This window comes from Ailuropoda melanoleuca, chromosome 9, assembly GCF_002007445.2.
Source record: "Ailuropoda melanoleuca isolate Jingjing chromosome 9, ASM200744v2, whole genome shotgun sequence".
Taxonomy (NCBI): Eukaryota; Metazoa; Chordata; class Mammalia; order Carnivora; family Ursidae; genus Ailuropoda; species Ailuropoda melanoleuca.
Window position 1 is genome coordinate 65,754,491 of NC_048226.1, and position 17,548 is coordinate 65,772,038.

The 17,548-nt window shown below is 42.2% G+C and overlaps 1 protein-coding gene across 6 annotated transcripts in view; it reads left to right on the plus strand.

Moving 5' to 3' along the window:
- Window positions 1-3,415, plus strand: part of MTDH (metadherin) — a 58,200-nt gene extending 54,785 nt beyond the window's left edge. For all 6 annotated transcript variants that reach the window (XM_019810273.2, XM_011237274.3, XM_011237290.3 and 3 more), the window contains one exon: window positions 297-3,415. In XM_019810273.2, the coding sequence (XP_019665832.1) occupies window positions 297-367 (71 nt within the window). In that variant the 3' untranslated portion in view covers window positions 368-3,415. The remainder of the gene's footprint in view (window positions 1-296) is intronic.
- Window positions 3,416-17,548: the final 14,133 nt, after the last annotated feature.

The window sequence follows — 17,548 nt, forward strand, 5'->3', positions numbered from 1 at the left end:
TTTTGCCCATTTTCACCTTCATTACTTAGATTGAGCTGCATTAAATGATGGGTTTTCTAGTTCAAAAACAGTGAAATACCTTCCATGTGATGAAACAGAGTACATTGGGATTCAAAGAAAAAAAGGATGGCAGCCATAGAATAACCTATAAAACATGTCACTGGAACTTGAAAACTTAAACATATATAGGTTGAAACATTATGTGGATTTCAAAGCATGTTTTCATTGATGCTCCTTTTATATTTTTGAGACATGACAGTATTTACTCCTAAATTTTTTTTCTTTTTTCCCTTTAGCCAAGTCTGAAACTAGCTGGGAATCTCCCAAACAAATAAAAAAGAAGAAAAAAGCCAGACGGGAAACGTGAATATATTTTTCCTGAATTGGACATGTGTTTGCAAACACTGTCTGGAAGATTATGCTGTTTATGCAATAATTTGTGAACATGTACAGAGTTTTATATAAATTTAAACCAATTTTTAAAACAAAACTGTGAACACAACCACCGTAAAAATGGAATCAAAGGAAAGTTAATTTATGAAATTCAGAGGTCAGCAGAATATACTCCAGTGCTGGAAGACACTTGGGGAAAGTCTTTTCAATTGAACAAGAACGATCTTAATTTAAGAATATTATCCTGGTTTTACAGCAGTGCCCTGTTTACAACAGCTTGTGCCCTGTCTCATCTGCAGCTGAGGAATAAAGGATTCTGATTAGAGAGGGCTGCCTGCGGACGCGTAGGCAGTCTGCGATCTTATGCACGGAACTTAAACCATTTGAATCTGTTTTATGCTTAAATCAAAGTGCTTTGATCAAATGCATAATCTGCCATATCTTTACATATATGTTGGTAGCAATTTGTATTAAAGGAATCACAAGTGCAAATAAAAGGTCACTTATCATTTGTTAACTAAACTCATGGTTTAGTTTACAATTTTTAAAAAGTTCTTAATTAAAACATTGAACATGCAGTTGATGCTTGTATGGCTTATGAAGTTATTTTTGATAGTCTTACATTACTTGAATTATTCAAAGTTCAATATATTTTAAATTAAGAAAGGTAAACTATATGTATTTGTTTTATACTTTTAAGGTTCCGACTCAAAAATAATGCTCTTGTTTAGAATTTGAAAACTTTCAGGCAAAGTCCAACTTAACATTTTTCCCTTTCCCTAGCAGTTTTTTTCCAACGTCAACTCTTCTCTTCATTGCTGATACTTCTTCAACTTTAAAAATGAAATCTTTCACAGATTAGTTATACAGACAGAACTTTGAGTATATGATGGAGAATGAAAAACTAGAGTCAGACAGCTTTAATTGACTTTGTCAAGACCTCCAGTTATCAGGAATACATTTTTTTACTGCCTTAACCTATAGTGCGTAGAATATGCATCAATTTCTTGAGGGGGATTCGTGTTTTTATAAGAATTTTCATGTAATTATTGCTATTGTGGTCAAATACGGAACGTTTTCTGCTTGAAACTATTGATTTAAATGACGTGTGAGATGTTTCACCATTTTCAGGCACTGTGTAATTCTATTGTAATAAACTGGCAGGTATCTTTGTAACTATAAATAGTGCATGCTCAGCCATGTACACTGTAAATAGCCTTTACCAAACGTGTTTGACAAGGACCATAATTAACATCACTTAGTGAATTGTGATAAAGAAAAAAAAGCCATGATTTATTTGATGTGATTGGCTTGTTTCTATGTGACACCAAGAATGAAACTGTTTAACAGCTGTAACCAATGGTACTGATCTGTCCATCCAATCTTGTCTTTATTAGATCTGATTGTGGTTTGATAGTATTGCATCGTCACACTAGGAAAGCTAAAGAAACACAATGGTTTTAGTAACTGCTGAAGACTGGCCTTATTAATGGACAGCTTTCCTCACAAGCGATGATTAACTTTTATCAGGTGTTACCATCTGTTTCAGGAACACAGCAGTATGTTTACATGTCAGAAGTCTTGTTTCATTCTATGAGATTTCTAAATTGATTTGTTTAAATAAATTCAGCAAATGGATAGCAGTGTTTTTATTTGCTTCAATATTGGGGTAAATAAGCTCAACTGCCAGGAATTCATTTCTTCAAATGACTTTATTCTGTGAGCTTTATGTAGATGTTTCCTGAGTAGAGCTAAGGATTCCTGAAGTTGCCAGCACTTTGTAAAGGTGTCACAGAGGAGAATTTGAGAAGGAATCTGTATAATTTTAGAATGTGCCAAAAGATCTATGCTCAGAAAATTCAATTGAACTCTCTCAACTCTACCTCACCTTTTCTTCATCTTAGAATTTTGTTGGCTGTGTCAAATGTTGGACTTTATTTCTCCAGCTTAGTAGCTCCCAGACAGCCACCTACAGTGGGTGTTAGAGACGCTGTCTTTTGAGGAGAGATCTAGTGTGGAGATGGAGAAGCGCTTGCTAAACGGGTGGATCCGGTGTGGAAATGCCTCTGTCTCCTCTCCAGCCCAAGAAGGACATGGATTTTATGTTTTAAGAGATGGCAGCTATGAGTGATAAAATTAATGTTCATTTTCTTTCACATGCATAAGATGAAAACTCTTGCACAATTAAAGTATCATTGTTCATTGCTCTTTACCTGTTCCAGAAGATCTTTATGTGGCATTAAGTCAGTTTCTGGAAGCTGAACACAGGAACTATTCTCCATCATCAACCTCAGAAGGCACTAAAATGAAGGTAGCTATTCAGGGAGGAGGGGAAAGAGGAGCCTATTGTCCTTTGGAGGCTTGCATTTAGATGCTCCCATCAGTAGGGAGATAACTGGTCCCTTTTGGCTTCATCAGGCCTTAAGGGGAACCTTATTCTAATTAGCGAATGAGGCCCCTCAGAGAACCTACTTAGAAATCTCCCAAATCCTGACTTGTCTCCGCATACTTACTGAAAATCCTTCCCTACTCTGGAGCGGGGTTTAGGATCTCCCCAGACTGAAATCCTACCTATCTGTACCCCAGATTGAGCAAAGCAATAGTTGAGAGAGTCCAAAAAAAAAGTGTTGAAATAAAATGTCATTAATGTAATCTACCACGTTTACTTTGTGCATGTATTTTGGGGGTGGGGGGAGCAGTGGAAATAATTTATCCAAATCTAATGCTATTATTTCACAGGCTAATCCAGTTTGTATTTGGGTTAAAGATAATTGAAGGGCAATATTTAACTTCAGAGTTGAGTTTTTCTTAATTAAAAACAGTCCTCTATTAATACAGTGTGAAATATCTTTCAAAATTGAGAATTTAGGTTTAAGACGTCTAAGAGAGATCTTAAAACTTTTCTGTAAACTCATTGCACAAACTGGAATTACTTTCCAAAAGACTTAGGGAATGCAAATATGTTATTTGTAAAATGCACTGAGTATTGTAAATAAAACAAACCATTTTTGTTTTGTTTAAATTGCTCGTTACAGTTCTATTATGGGAAGGGACTTCAGTCATTTTGCATCTTAAGCTGGTCTAAAGGCAATTAGTTTTTGATGTTCTTGATGCTTCTTTCGAAAACCATAGATGTACTTGCAGGCTTTACCAGTGGAAAGTCAGATATTCGGAGCTTAGCACCTCGTAAAATAGTCGTAAAATAGCCGTGTGTGACGCCCGATGTTCTCCGTGGGAACCCGCTTCCATCTGACGTCATCTTAGTAGACGGAACTGTCACCAGGTGCAGTGTCTAACTTGCATCAACTTTTTAGGTTAAGGAAATGAGACTCAAATTTGGCACTATTTATTAATTCGGCTGTGTCCCCAAACAATAGTGACTTAAACAAGTGAGAGGTTTATTTCTCGTGCATGTAAACATCAGGAAGGCGGTCCTGGGCTGCTTCGACTCGGCAGAGTCAGGAATTCAGGTTCCCTCGACCGCAGTCCTCCCCACGCTGAGCATGCGGCTTCCATGTGGAGGTTGCTGACAGCCGGCTGGACACTGTCAGCATTTCTGCCCGCTGCCTTCAAAAACCTTCTTAGGAGTTACAGCACATAAGCTTATCAACTCAAACTGATCCTACTAGCTACAAAGAGAACAGGAAATACTAGTCTTTACTCCGGTTGTCGTGGGCCAATGAACATTTTAGGATTCGTGGGGGAGGAAACAGTGGGGAGGTGGACAGCGAGCCAGCTAACAGTCCCTGTCACAGGGTGGGACATAGTGTGTTTATCCTGCACCCAGGCATCCTTCCTAAGGTCAGGTTTTAGTGTTTCCAACGAAGCAGAAATTTTGAAATCTCAGATACTGCTCAAGAGCGGCAGCTAGTAATGTTGAGACTTACATGTAAGAGTTTTCTGAAAGAAATTCCTGCCATTCAATTGACTGCTTGAAGTTATAGAGACAGGCTGAGGGAAACTCCGTAGCCTGCTATGATGCCTATACTGCAAATATCAATTACAACAAGTTTCAATAGAAAAATTGCCCTGCTGTATAACCTTTAAAAAATAAAAAAAGCATTAATATTCTTTCTAAATGCTTTTAACAGGAGAAGGATTTCTAACGTTAGCATCAAGACGGGAAGTACTTTGTGACATGTTTGCTATTAATAGTTACAGTGCTGAGATTTATGAATAGGCTAACTGAAGAAAAATTTCATCAGATTCAAGGTCTTCCCCATAATGGCGTTCTTATTTGTATATGTGTGCTTTCCTTTTTTATTTATTGTATCAAAGCATTCAAAATGAATATATGTAACATGTACATAAATGATAAAGCATAATAAAATGAACACCTCTGAAACCACCGTTCTGCTTAAGAACTAGAACCTTACCAACAGAGGGGATATCGGGGGTGAGCCTGACTTTCATTGTTGTTCGCTAACGGGGTCAAGGGGGACAAGGCATGGATGAAGGTAGCTGCCCTTGGGTACACTAAGCTGGCACGGGTCATTTCTTGTGTCCAAACTAGCTGCGGGGCCAGGTGACTTCTAGCGGTCTCCGAAGGGAATCACGGCCTCTCTGGCACCCCTGCCTCAAGTCATTCCGCTGCCATCTGCGGGGAATTGTAATAAGTACGCGGAGGCACAATGACTGGATGTGAATGCTGCCCCCAGAGCTGTGTAGGGCACACTCTACATGACAGCCTTTCCGTGAGGAAGGAGGGTAGCAAGGCTCTGTCAGGAACTTCCCATCCCCCTGCCCCCCCAGGAGTCAGAAGATCAGCACGGTTTAGGGTGCAGATTCCTTGTGAAGTTTGTTGAGGGCAGCCGATTTTCTGACAAATACCACAAGGGGGTTAATGGCAAAACGTCAGGAGCTGTGAGTAACTTAAGATAATTTAATTATGAATGATTTCTTTCTCTTTGAAACTGTGTAATAATTTATTAAAATATGGGACTACCTGGAGACATTGCAGCTACTCCCATTTCTCATCAAAATTGAAATCACAATAATGCGAGATGGAAGAAAACCCGCCTTTGGCATCCAAATGCCAAAAGCCTGGGGATATTTCTGTTATTAGCAAACAAAATCCAGTAATTTATCAACAGAATTCACCCATGAACAATGCAATTGTGGGCTGATAACAAGAAATCCAGTAACACATCTCATTCCATCACAAACTTAAAGCAGAAGAGGCCTATGATCATGACACTGCTGAGGAAGTATTTTACAGAATCCAATAGCCATTCCCAATTTAGATTTAAAAAACAAAAACTTAAGGGAAATACTAAAGTTATCTCAACTGAAATCAGAGCAAAGCAGGGTTCCCTGCTAGCCAAGGTTGTCTTGGAGCGGTATTAACAGATAATAAAATTTTAAAACTGGACTAACATCAGAAGAAAGGAAGTATTTTTTCCTGATTATACACTGACAAAGCTCAAAGATTTTAATAAAAAGCTATGACCACTAGGAAAAGAATATACTCAAGCGGCAGGTACACAAAAACCAATAGAATTCTGTACTAGAATAAGCATCTAGAAAAGAAAATGGGAAACAATCCAATTACATCACAAGAAGCATCATATTAAATTTTTCAAGAAAGATACAAGACCAAATGGAAACTAAAGTCTTTAAAAAAGGACAGAAAATAATCTAACAAATGAAAAACATAGCATTAAACATATCTGAAGGAGAAAGGAAAGTGGGCCCAGCAAGGCTTGGACCTGCTGGCAGGAATTTGTTCCAAGCACAGTACTGAATGAGACATGGTGTCTGTGTAGCTCACTTTGGCTCCTAGAACTACAAGAAGCCTGACTTCGCTGCTCAAAAAAATATTTGTTCAATGACCACACACGTAAACGGATGTGTGCCAAATGTGTTGTCCATTTTATAAAGAAGGTGGGCTGAACTGAGCAGTGTCCACATAGGTCCCCTGTGTTCCTAAGTTAACAGTCGAGAAGCTGGGCTCTCCTTCTGCAGCACTGAGCATCTCCAAGGCTCAAGGCCCCGCGTTAGGGACAGGGGCGTAGCAGTCACACGCATCATGACAAGTCAGTTGCTTGTCTTACCAACGAGGATGTAAGCAGGTGATGGTGGACAAGACGATAAATGCCAACACCGGAGAAGCATGGAGTGCCGGGAGAGCCAACAGCAAGCCCAGGTTTAGTTTGATAAGAAACTGCCAAATCCTTTTCCAGAGTGACCGTACCATTTTACATTCCCATAGTAATATATGAAAGATCCAGTCCCTGCACATCAGCACCACCATTTTTTTAAAATATTTGATTTATCAGAGAGAGAGCACAAGCAGAGGGAGCAGCAGGCAGAGGGAGACGCAGACTCCCTGCTGAGCAAGGAGCCCGATGCCGGACTTAATTCCAGGACCCTGGGATCCCGAACTGAGCAGAAGGCAGACCCAACCGATTGAGCCACCCAGGCGTCCCAGCACCATCATTCGGTAGTGTCATTTTTGTACATGTTGTAATAGGGCTGTAGTAATACCTCATCATTTTAATTTGCATCTCCCTGATGGCTAATAATATTGAACATCTTTTCTCGTGCTCATTTGCCATCTATACATCTTTGATGAAATATCTGTTGATGTTTTGCTCATTTTCTGGTTGGGTGGTGTGTTTTGACTACTAGATTTTGAGAGTCCTTCATATTTTCCATGAAAAAAATCCTTTGCCAGATACGTGGTTTGCAAATAATTTTTTGCAATCTATAGCTGGTCATTTCATTTTCTTAACAGGGTCTTTTGCAGAGCAAGAGTTTTAAATTTCGTTGTAGTCCAGTTTATTGACTTTTTCTTTAATGGGCCATGTCTCTGGGGTCGTGTCTAAGAACTCTCCACCTCACTCTAGTTGCCAAAGACTCTCTTGTTTTCTTCTAAAACTTTTAGTTTTATGTTTTACATTTAAATCTATAATCCACTTTGAGTTAATTATTGTAAAATGTGTGAAGGTTTTTTAATTCTAGTGTAGTTAACATACAGTGTTATATTAGTTTCAGGTGTACAATATTCAACAATTCCATATATTTACTCAGTGCTTTTTTTTTTTTTTTTTTTGCCTATGGTTTTCCAGCAGTATTTGTTGAAAAGACTATGCTTCCACTGAATTGCTTTTGTACCTTTACCAAAGCTCAATGGCTGTACTTCTGTGGCTAACTGTGTACACATTAAAAAATTTTGTATGGTAAAAGACAACATGTACAAAGTGAGTAGTCTGATGGAGTTTTTAAAAATGTGCAATACAACTTACAGATTATAAACTAATACCTATAAAACATAAAGACAATGACAAAGAAAAAAAGAGAAAACAGAAGCAAAGGGGAGGAATAAGTATGTAATTCACAAGTAAGCAAATACAAAATTGTAATCAAACATACGCAAAAAGGCATGGCAAGAAAATTTAAAGTAAGAATGACTGTCTCATGTTATAACTCAGACTGGCAAGAATTAAAAAAAAGCCGTAACTCCAGTTGCTAATGGGGATACAGAGAAAAGAGTGTTTTCATTTACTGCAATTAGCAGCATCAATTATTATAGCCCTTCGGAGAGCAATCCAGTGCCATTTTTAAAATTAAAAATAAGAAAACACTGAAAAAGAAGAGTAGGAAGAGAAACTCAACCTCCAGGTACTGTAGCAAACGCTAAGACTTATGTAATTCAAGGTGCACACGAATAGACAAGCCAACTACAGCTCATCCTATCCACAAGAATAAATTCCAGCAGATTAGCAATCCAAACAAAAAAAAACCAAACTATTCCAATACTGAAAAGAACATGGATGAATTCCTATATAATGTGAATATAGTGAAAGGCTTTTAAAAGTCTTTTAAGTAAATTACAGATAGCATCACATGAGCAAATCCATCAACCCAAAGTATTTATAAGTGTGATTTGGGCGCTATGAAGTATAAAAAGTATTCTGAGAACGGCAGAGTGGGACCAAGACAATGTCATCTCATCTTGTTAGGAGTGGGGGCAGGAAGCAGAGGGAAATCAAACTGAGGATGCTGCAGGAAAGAAAACCAAAGACACGTTGGCTGAGATGCTGAGCTCCAACATGGGCCACGCTGCCCCCTTCGCTGGGCTTTCATGCAAACCCAGAGCAACGCCCCGTCTTTTGAAGGCTGTAAATGGCAGGTGGGATATTATGTTCCACCTAACAGCTAAAGAAGACAATGGTGCTGACAGGTGCTGAGGGCATCTTTGACTCCAAGCAATTTTGCTGGTAAGTGCTCATGACTGACATCCTTTTTTCTTTTTCTTTTTCTTTTTTTTTTAATTTGCCTGTCTGCCACTGCCCACCTCAGGGCAGGTTTTAAAAACTTCGGGAGGAGGGGTGCCTGGGTGGCTCAGTCAGTTAAGTGCCCACCTGTGGCTCAGATCACGGTCCCCACATCAGGCTCCCTGCTCAGTGGGGAGTCCGCTTCGCCCTCCACTTCTCCTTCTCTCTTTGCCCCTGCTCCTGCTGTGCTCATGTAGGCACACTTTCTCTCTCTCTCTCTCTTCATGCATACCCACGTGCTCTCTCTCTCTCAAAAATCTTAAAACACACACACAACCTTCAGAAGGACTCTGAAATCACCACAAGATGGCGATGTGAACACAGGGCATTCTCGACCCTCGTCCCATGCCCCTTCTATTTTCCAAATGAGAAAGGGCTAAAGAAGTGGGTTCTAGGCTGGCCCCCCAGGCGGCCACCCCTGGAAGCACCGAGTTCAAGAGGACAATGCCAAAAATACATCAAGTATTTGCTTGTAATAGTGAGAGCCTGGAAAACAGCCCAGGTCCCCATCAAGAGGGGCTCGTGGAATAAATGCCGTTCAATGGCGGAGTTCTCCACAGGCGTAGAAAGGAGTAAGGAAAATCTTTATCTACTGGTATGATCACCAGGATATATTTGTTAAATGAAAAAAGAAAGATGCTGCGCTTCGCACCCCCGAACGTGCCCTCGGGTCCTTCAGAAACGGATTCCAATCTCCCTTCCCCGCACCTCCCACCGCAGCCCTGTCCTCACGCTCCCCGGCCTGTTCTCGCGACCTCCTCCCCGAGTTGCCGTCCCATCCGCACGTAGCCAAATTCTGGGCGAGCACAGCCCTACAGAACTCTCCCAGTGACAGGAATGTCCTACATCTGTGTTGTCCCACACAGGAGCCACGAGCCACAAGGGGCTAATGAGCACTTAACGTGGGGCCATGGCGACTGAGGAACTACATTTCGAATTCAGTTGTCTTGCGTCGTATTTAGAGAACCACAGAGGCATTCGCTTCAGGATCCGCCGAAAGACCGTCTCCTGTGATCCCGCCCTCGTCTCCTCGGCCCACCTCTCTAGCTCTCTCCCCACCTCTCTCTCGCACACACACCACAGCCCTGGCCTGCATCCGGACCTGTTCTGAGGCGTACTCGTTACGCGGCATGTCGCTGCTGCCCTACCTTCCCGGGCGGACTCCTGGAGATGCCCGGAGACCTGCTGGCCCGCCATCTTTCTGCCCCGCCCACGGTGCCTCGCGTGCGGCAGGGATGGGGAGCCAGCTGTTGCCCTGAGTGTTTTCAAGGGACAAGAACGGTGCTTACCGCCCATGCGCTGTTTGCGGTCTGGCCCTGCGGAAGTACTGAGTCCAATTCTGAGCTTAAAGAAGAAAGGGAATGAAAACGTTCATCTTTGGAATTCATTAAAATTTCTTGAGGTTACTCTCATCTCCCGCTGTTTCCTGGCGTCGACTTCTAGAGGAGACAGGTACCAAATCGCTGTCTCGGTAACAGAAGTGATTTGTAACTTTCCCGAGGCTGCAGCTCCCTTTTGCAGCGTAGGCTATTCCTCAGGGGAAACAGAGGAAAACTTCTCTTTGCTCTGTAACGGTCTCTCAGACCCAAAGGATTGCTTTCTCTGCAATGTCTTCAACTACAAGCAAAATCTTTTTTTTTTCAATTAAACATTTTTATTTTGAGATAAATGTAGATTCATATGCAGTCCTAAGAAATAATACAGAGCCCTTTACCCAGTTTCCCTCCAAGAGAGCATCTTGCAACACGATAGTAACAGTATTGCAAGCAGGAAACGGAAATGGATACCATCCACCATCTGACTAGATGCCCTCAGTGTTAGGCGCTGTGGGTATTTATTATTGTGCAATTTTATTACATGTAGATTCGTGTGGTCAGCACCGGTCAAGGTACACAACAGCCCCTCACCCCGCCCACCGCCCCACTCTTTTATAACCACACCCGCTTTCCCAGCCCCACTCCGCCCCTCACCCACGGCAACATGCGCTCTGTTCTTTACAATGTTGTCTTTTCAAAAATGTTATATAAATGGAATCACATGGTATGTACCTTTGGGGAGTGGCCTTTTCCACCCAGCATAATTCCCTTGAGACAATCCAAATGACTGTATCAAAAATAGTCCATTCCTTTTTCTTGCCACTGTTGTGGCTGCCTAGCATTCCATGGTACGTATATACATACCAAGGTTGTTTTACCCGTTCGTCCATTGAGGTACAGTTGGATTGTTTCTAGATTCTGGCTCTTATGAATAAGCTGCAATAAACATTTGTGTCCATATTTTTGTGTGAACACAGGTTTCCATTCCTCTAACGCTCAGGAGGGAAATTGCTAGCTACATTGTATGGCAGTTACTTGTTTCGTTTTATTAAGAAACTGCTAAACTCTTTTCCCAAAGTGGATGTACCATTTTACATTTCCAAAAAGCAAAGGCCAATTTGAAAGTAAGTTGAAGTTCTGCTGAAACTCAGGTGTTTTATTCAAGTAAATTAGGCCAAGGTAAGCTCTGGTCTCCGCATTAGATTCGGCGGCTGCATAACAGACTGTAAAATCCCCCCCCCCTCCCCACAGGACGGTTGGTTTGGTTTGTTATCATATAAAGCTCGATCCTGTCAGAATAGCTGAAGTGAATGTTACGTTCTGAATAGTCACCTCCTTCCACATACTACGGGTAGCTGATAAAGAATGTGGTGAGGCCAGTGCCCTCTGAGCTGATGGTCGTCATTGGAAGATACATTAGCAAAATCATAAAGATCTTTTTCTGGGTGAAATGTGAAGTACTGTTGAACTGAATGCTGCCCACCCCAGAAGGACAAATACTGCCTGATTCCACTTACGTAAGATATATAAAGGGTCAAACTCCTAGAAACAGAGAGCCGGACACTGGTTGCCAGGGGCTGGGGGAAGGGAGAAATTGCTGTTCAATGAGTACAAAGTTTTAATTATGCAAGATGAGTAAGATCGGCTGTACAACATCGTGCCTATAATCCACAATACTGTGCTGTGTACTTAACAATTTGTTCAGAGGGTAGGGGCGCCTGGCCAGCTCAGTTGATGGAGTGCGGGGTTCTCGGGATCTTGGGGTCATGAGTTTGAGCCTCATGTTGGGCATAGAGATTACTTTAAAATAAAATGTTTTAAAAATTCTGTTAAAAGAGTAGATCTCATGCTGTGTTCTTATCACATTAATAAATAAATACATCTTTAAGACACCCTTGATGAAAATCGAGAACATGAGATTCTGACAGCAGCATCCTAGAGAGATGGAGAATCTTGGAACTCCAAACAGAAGTACGGCCCCAGCTGTTGCGTTTTCTTATACTGGGAGGATAAGAGGCTGGAGGATATTACAAGTCACATGACTTGAAGACATCAACAAAATAAACAGTCAGTTGGGGGAAAAAGTCTTTCCTGGAAAATGTATAGTACTCTGTATATTATCATCATAAATTTAAATATTTTATGCACAAGAAGCTCTCTTTCTGGGGCGCCTGGGTGGCTCAGTCGTTGGGCGTCTGCCTTCAGCTCAGGGCGTGATCCCGGCGTTGTGGGATTGAGCCCCACATCGGGCTCCTCCGCTGGGAGCCTACTTCTTCCTCTCCCACTCCCCCTGCTTGTGTTCCCTCTCTCGCTGACTGTCTGTCAGATAAATAAATAAAATCTTTAAAAAAAAAAAAAAGAAGCTCTTTTTCTGAGAACTTTCATGATCAAATGTTCTATAGCTTTTAGCTTTGATGCTGTGTAATACAGTAATAATGGATGTATGGACTCCAAAATATTTCATCACAGAAATCCCATAAAATATGAGGTGGTGGTATTTTTGCAAACTAACAAAACATCACTAGCTTTCAGCCAATCTGTTCTGTCCCCTAGAGTACAAAAGTAAAGACAATGGCACTTGAGCATGTCTGACCAAACCCTGGGCTGAGTTTTGAATGATCATCACAAGGCAGGTCCTTCTCAACCTCCCTGCAAGAAGACGAGAACTCCCCTTCACAGTCCCCTCTTGCCCCTGAGAGGGGGGCTGGGCAGAGGATGGGGACAATCTCATTATATCCCAACCCCTCTTATCTCAGGGCATGTCCTGTCAGCTTTACTTGTTTGTTTGTTGTAGGAAATTGTGTTTACTCATTGCATGTTTGTAATAGGAAATTGAGTTTTCTAATATTTAACCCATCCTCTGTGACTTCACTGATCTCTTTAAAGTTAACTCGAGGAGGGAGTATAAAAACTGTCTAGACCTGGAAGTTAGGAAAAATGCTCAGATTTCCTCCACGTACCAATTTTGAAACAGAAAAATAAAGAGTGATGAGAGCAGAAACGTTTTTAGAACACAATTCAGGGGCGCCTGGGTGGCTCAGTCAGTTGACCAGCTGACTCTTGGTTTCCGCTCAGGTCATGATCCTGGGGGTCATGAAATTGAGCTACTTTGGGCTCCACGCTCAGGGGGGAGTCGGCTTGAAGAGTCTCTCCCTCTGCCCCTCCCCCAACTCTTGCCCTCACAAGCGCTCTCCCTCTCTCTCTCTCAAATACATAAATAAATCTTTTTTTTTTTAAAAAACCCACAATTCAGAATTTAGATCCCTTAAGAGTACATCACACATTCAATTGTTCTTACAACAAAAGAGTCACTGGTAAAATATACCTACTGATGGTAGGATGGGTTATGCTTGATTCCTTACCCATGAACATCAGATCTTATTCATAGTAACAGCTGTCATTTAGGGAACATTGATTCTCTAGTAGGTGCTTCATGCATGCTTCGCTCAGATGCTCACAAAAGCTCAGGAAGTCAAGTAATTAGTCCCAAATCCCAGAGAGGCTACAAAGTTGGGAAGGAGCCAGGGAGAGCCCGGGTCTCAGCTGCCTCGCTAACTTCCTATTTCCCAATCTGATGTTCTGTTAAACACTTTCGGGAGTTATTACTAGTTAAGTCTCAAAGCTGAGTTCCAGAGTCAAGGTTCAAGAATTCCAGCAAGTCATTTCCTCTGGAAGGAGCTTGCCATTCCCATCAGTGTATTAAAGTTCCAGAGAAACCTTGTGTTAACGTGTTTAACTCTATTTCACTTAGTTACCCCAAATATATACTGGGGACTTGGAACTTTTTTTTTCAAGGAATGCATGGTAGCATCCTGAAAGCTTACTGTAACCGATGCTGAGTTGCAGTTTTCCCATTGCCCTGGAACTGACCCCTGAGGTCTACAGCTGAGGACCAGGGAGCACTAAGGACCCCACGTTCTAAAAAGAGCTGCCATTACCGGGCACCATTCTGGTCCATGCCCTCCCATCTTGTCAATCCCTGATAGCCACCCAAAAAGACTACGGAGAGGAGATGGGAAGAGAATCACAAGAGTAGAACGTGGTTGGCTTAGAGCCGTGCACCGTGGCTTTCCCTCTCCTCTCTGTGAGGTGGAAGGAGGAGGTGTTCTTCACCACCATCCCAGCCAAATGAAGAGGTATTCCAAGAGAAACTCTTCTGAACTGCAACAGGAACCACTGACACAGACCAGTCAGTGATGGCAGAGAAGCAGAGAAGACCCTTATTAGGGTTCTCCAAAGAAATGGAACCAATAAAATGCAGGTGTGTATATACGCATGCGTGCATGATCACAAGTGTGCGTACACACGCGCACGTGCACACACACATATATATAATGTGGGTGGGCTCCTCCAATCAGTTGAAGGTCTTAAGAGGAAATACATATATCTATATGAGATTTTTAAATGATTTTTAAATTAAGACTTTCTTTTTTTAGAGCAGTTTTTGGTTCATAGCAAAGTTGAGCAGAAGTTACAGAAACTTCCCATATACTTGCACCCACACATCTACAGACCCCCCATTAGCAACATCTCCCGTCAGAGTGGTTTGCTTGCTGGGGTAGGACAAGGGACACATGATTATCATCCAAAGTCCAGAGTTGACCTCAGGGTTCACTCTGGTGTTGGACCTTACATGAGTTTGAACAAATGTATAATGTATCATTAACGTTATCACTATCATTATAGTATCCGACAGATTACTTTCACTGCCCTAAAAATCCTCTGTGCTCCACCTGTTCATCTCTCCCTTCACCCCAAACCCTGACAACCACTGCTCCTTTTCCTGTCTCCATAGTTTTGCCTTTTCCAGAATGTCATATGGTTGGAATTGTACCATATGTAGCCTTTTCTTCTTGGTTTCTTTCACTTAGTACTATGCACTTAAGTTCCTCCATGTTTTTTCCTGGCTTGATAGCTCATTTCTGAGAGAGAGATTTATTTTAAGGAACTGGCTCATGTGCTGGTGGGAGGTGGCAAGTCTGAAATCTGCATGGCAGGCGGGCAGCCTGGGAATCCCAGCAGGAATCGATGTTGCGGTCTTGAGTGCAAAGGCAATCTGGAAGCACAAATTTCTTCTCTTGTGGAGATTTGGGCTTTTCTCTTAAGGCCTTCAACTAAAGAGATAAGGCCAATCCACATTAAGGAGAATAATCTCCTTTACTCAAAATCTACTGATTTAAATGTTAATCACGTCTAAAAAATACCCTCACAGCAACATCTAGACTCGTGTCTGACCAAACAACTGTGTGCTGCAGCCTAGGCAAGGGGCCATGGTTACTTTTAACGAACCAATTAAAGATCAGAGTCAAGAGAAGATCAGCAGTCAGAAAAAGGCTCAGAGCCTGTCTGCCTCCCAGCTGACCACCCTAACGCACTGGAGAAACTGGAGTATGGTTGGTGGGGAGACTCCAAGCTTGATCACAAGTCCCCTCCTCCACTCCAGGAGGGAGCAAGAAAGAAATGGAAGCAGAGACCAAGCTCCATCTACCTCCAAATCCCTAAGCCATTATTAGCCTGCTGAGTGCAAGAAGGGAGAAGGGGGAGGGAGGAATGAAGTTTAAATTGGAGCTGTACAGGGACTAAGCTTTAAGGACTGGAAATGACAGGGAAATGATGGAATCCTCTGGATGTCTCTACAGGACAAGAACGGAGGACTCAACAGAAAACAGATGACGGAAGGCACAGATGGAACAAAAGAAACCCCTTTGTGTTTAGACCCCATTGCACTAACATGAATTAATTAAGATGATGTTATCTTGTTTGGGAGACCCCATTTCGTGTTATATGCCCCATTGGACAGACCCTAATAGCCTAGTGATCTATTGTTTGGGAGACCCCCAAGTTAGGACACAGTTCTTTAATTCTTTTCCATCACCATTACCATAAGAAAGGCAGGTAAGCAAAGATTTAAAAAATACATATATGTGTATATATATGATTAAAAATGGAAAAATATCAATGTTATTTGAATAACTAATCAGAAGTGAACTTATTTTCTCAGATATCAGGCTTAGGAAAAAAAAAACACCTTTAAGACTCTGTACAGACAGGGGCACCTGGGTGCCTCAGTCAGTTAAGCGTCCAACTCTTGGTTTTGGCTCACGTCATGATCTCAGAGTCCTGAGATCGAGCCCCGAGTTGGGCTCTGCACCGATCATGGAGCCTGCTTAAGATTCTCTCTCCCTGGGGTGCCTGGGTGGCTCAGTCGTTAACCGTCTGCCTTCGGCCCAGGGCCTGATCCCAGGGTCCTGGGATCAAGCCCTGCATGGGGCGTCCTGCTCCACTGGGGAGACTGTTTCTTCCTCTCCCATTCCCCCTGCTTGTGTTCCCTCTCTCGCTGGCTGTCTCTCTCTCTCTCTCTCTGTCAAATAAATAAATAAAATCTTAAAAAAAAAAAAAAAGATTCTCTCTCCCTCTACCCTCCCCCCTACTCAAGTGCTCTCGCGTGCTCTCTCTCTCTCTCTCTTAAAAAAAAAGAAAGAAAGAAAAAGAGAGAGATGTACAGAGAGGTGATGGTAGTTGGGGGCTTTTATGCCACACCAGACCTTAAAACTAAGAACCTGGCACTGGGAAAGATAACACCGTGTGACACCGTGTGGCTCAGCTCACTCCAAAAACCTATTTTACAACAATCTCTACAATATGAACTTCAAAGGAAAACAGTACAGAGTGTTACAAAGACACATTCCAGGAAAGGGAATTAGAATTTATAACCAGCCCTTATTATCCAATTGTTCATTTCTTTGGGGCTATAAAACTTAAAAGGGAAGAATGACCAAGTAACATTTTAAAAGGGGAAATTGGGATGATAATGAGGACATTGAAAATCTCCCACTCTCTCCTTCTTGTTTCAAGTGGCGGCTCAATTGAGATTTATTGAATACTTACTGTGAAACGCATAGAATTAAACGCGTCTGAAGGAGAAAGGAAGGTGGGCCCAGCAAGGCTTGGACCTGCTGGCAGGAATTTGTTCCAAGCACAGTACTAAATAAGACACCGCATCTGTGTAGCTCACTTTGGCTCCTAGAACTACAACCAGCCTGACTTCACTGCTCAAAAAAATAATTGTTCCGGGGCGCCTGGGTGGCACAGCGGTTAAGCGTCTGCCTTAGGCTCAGGGCGTGATCTCGGGGTCCTGGGATCGAGCCCCACATCAGGCTCATAGGCTGGGAGCCTGCTTCTTCCTCTCCCACTCCCCCTGCTTGTGTTCCCTCTCTCGCTGGCTGTCTCTATCTCTGTCGAATAAATAAATAAAATCTTTAAAAAAAAAATTGTTCATTGACCACACACATGAACAGATCCATGTCAAAAGTGCCGCCCATTTTATAAAGAAGGTGGGCTGAACCCAACTTTGTCAACCAACGTAGGTCCCTGTGTTCCTAAGTTAACAGTCGAGAAGCTGGGCTCTCCTTCTGCAGCACTGAGCATCTCCAAGGCTCAAGGCCCCATGTTAGGGGCAGGGACGTTAGCAGTCACCAATGCATCGCGAAAAGTCAATTGCTGGGCTTACCAACCTAGATGTAAGCAGGTGATGGTGGACAAGACGATAAATGCCAACAC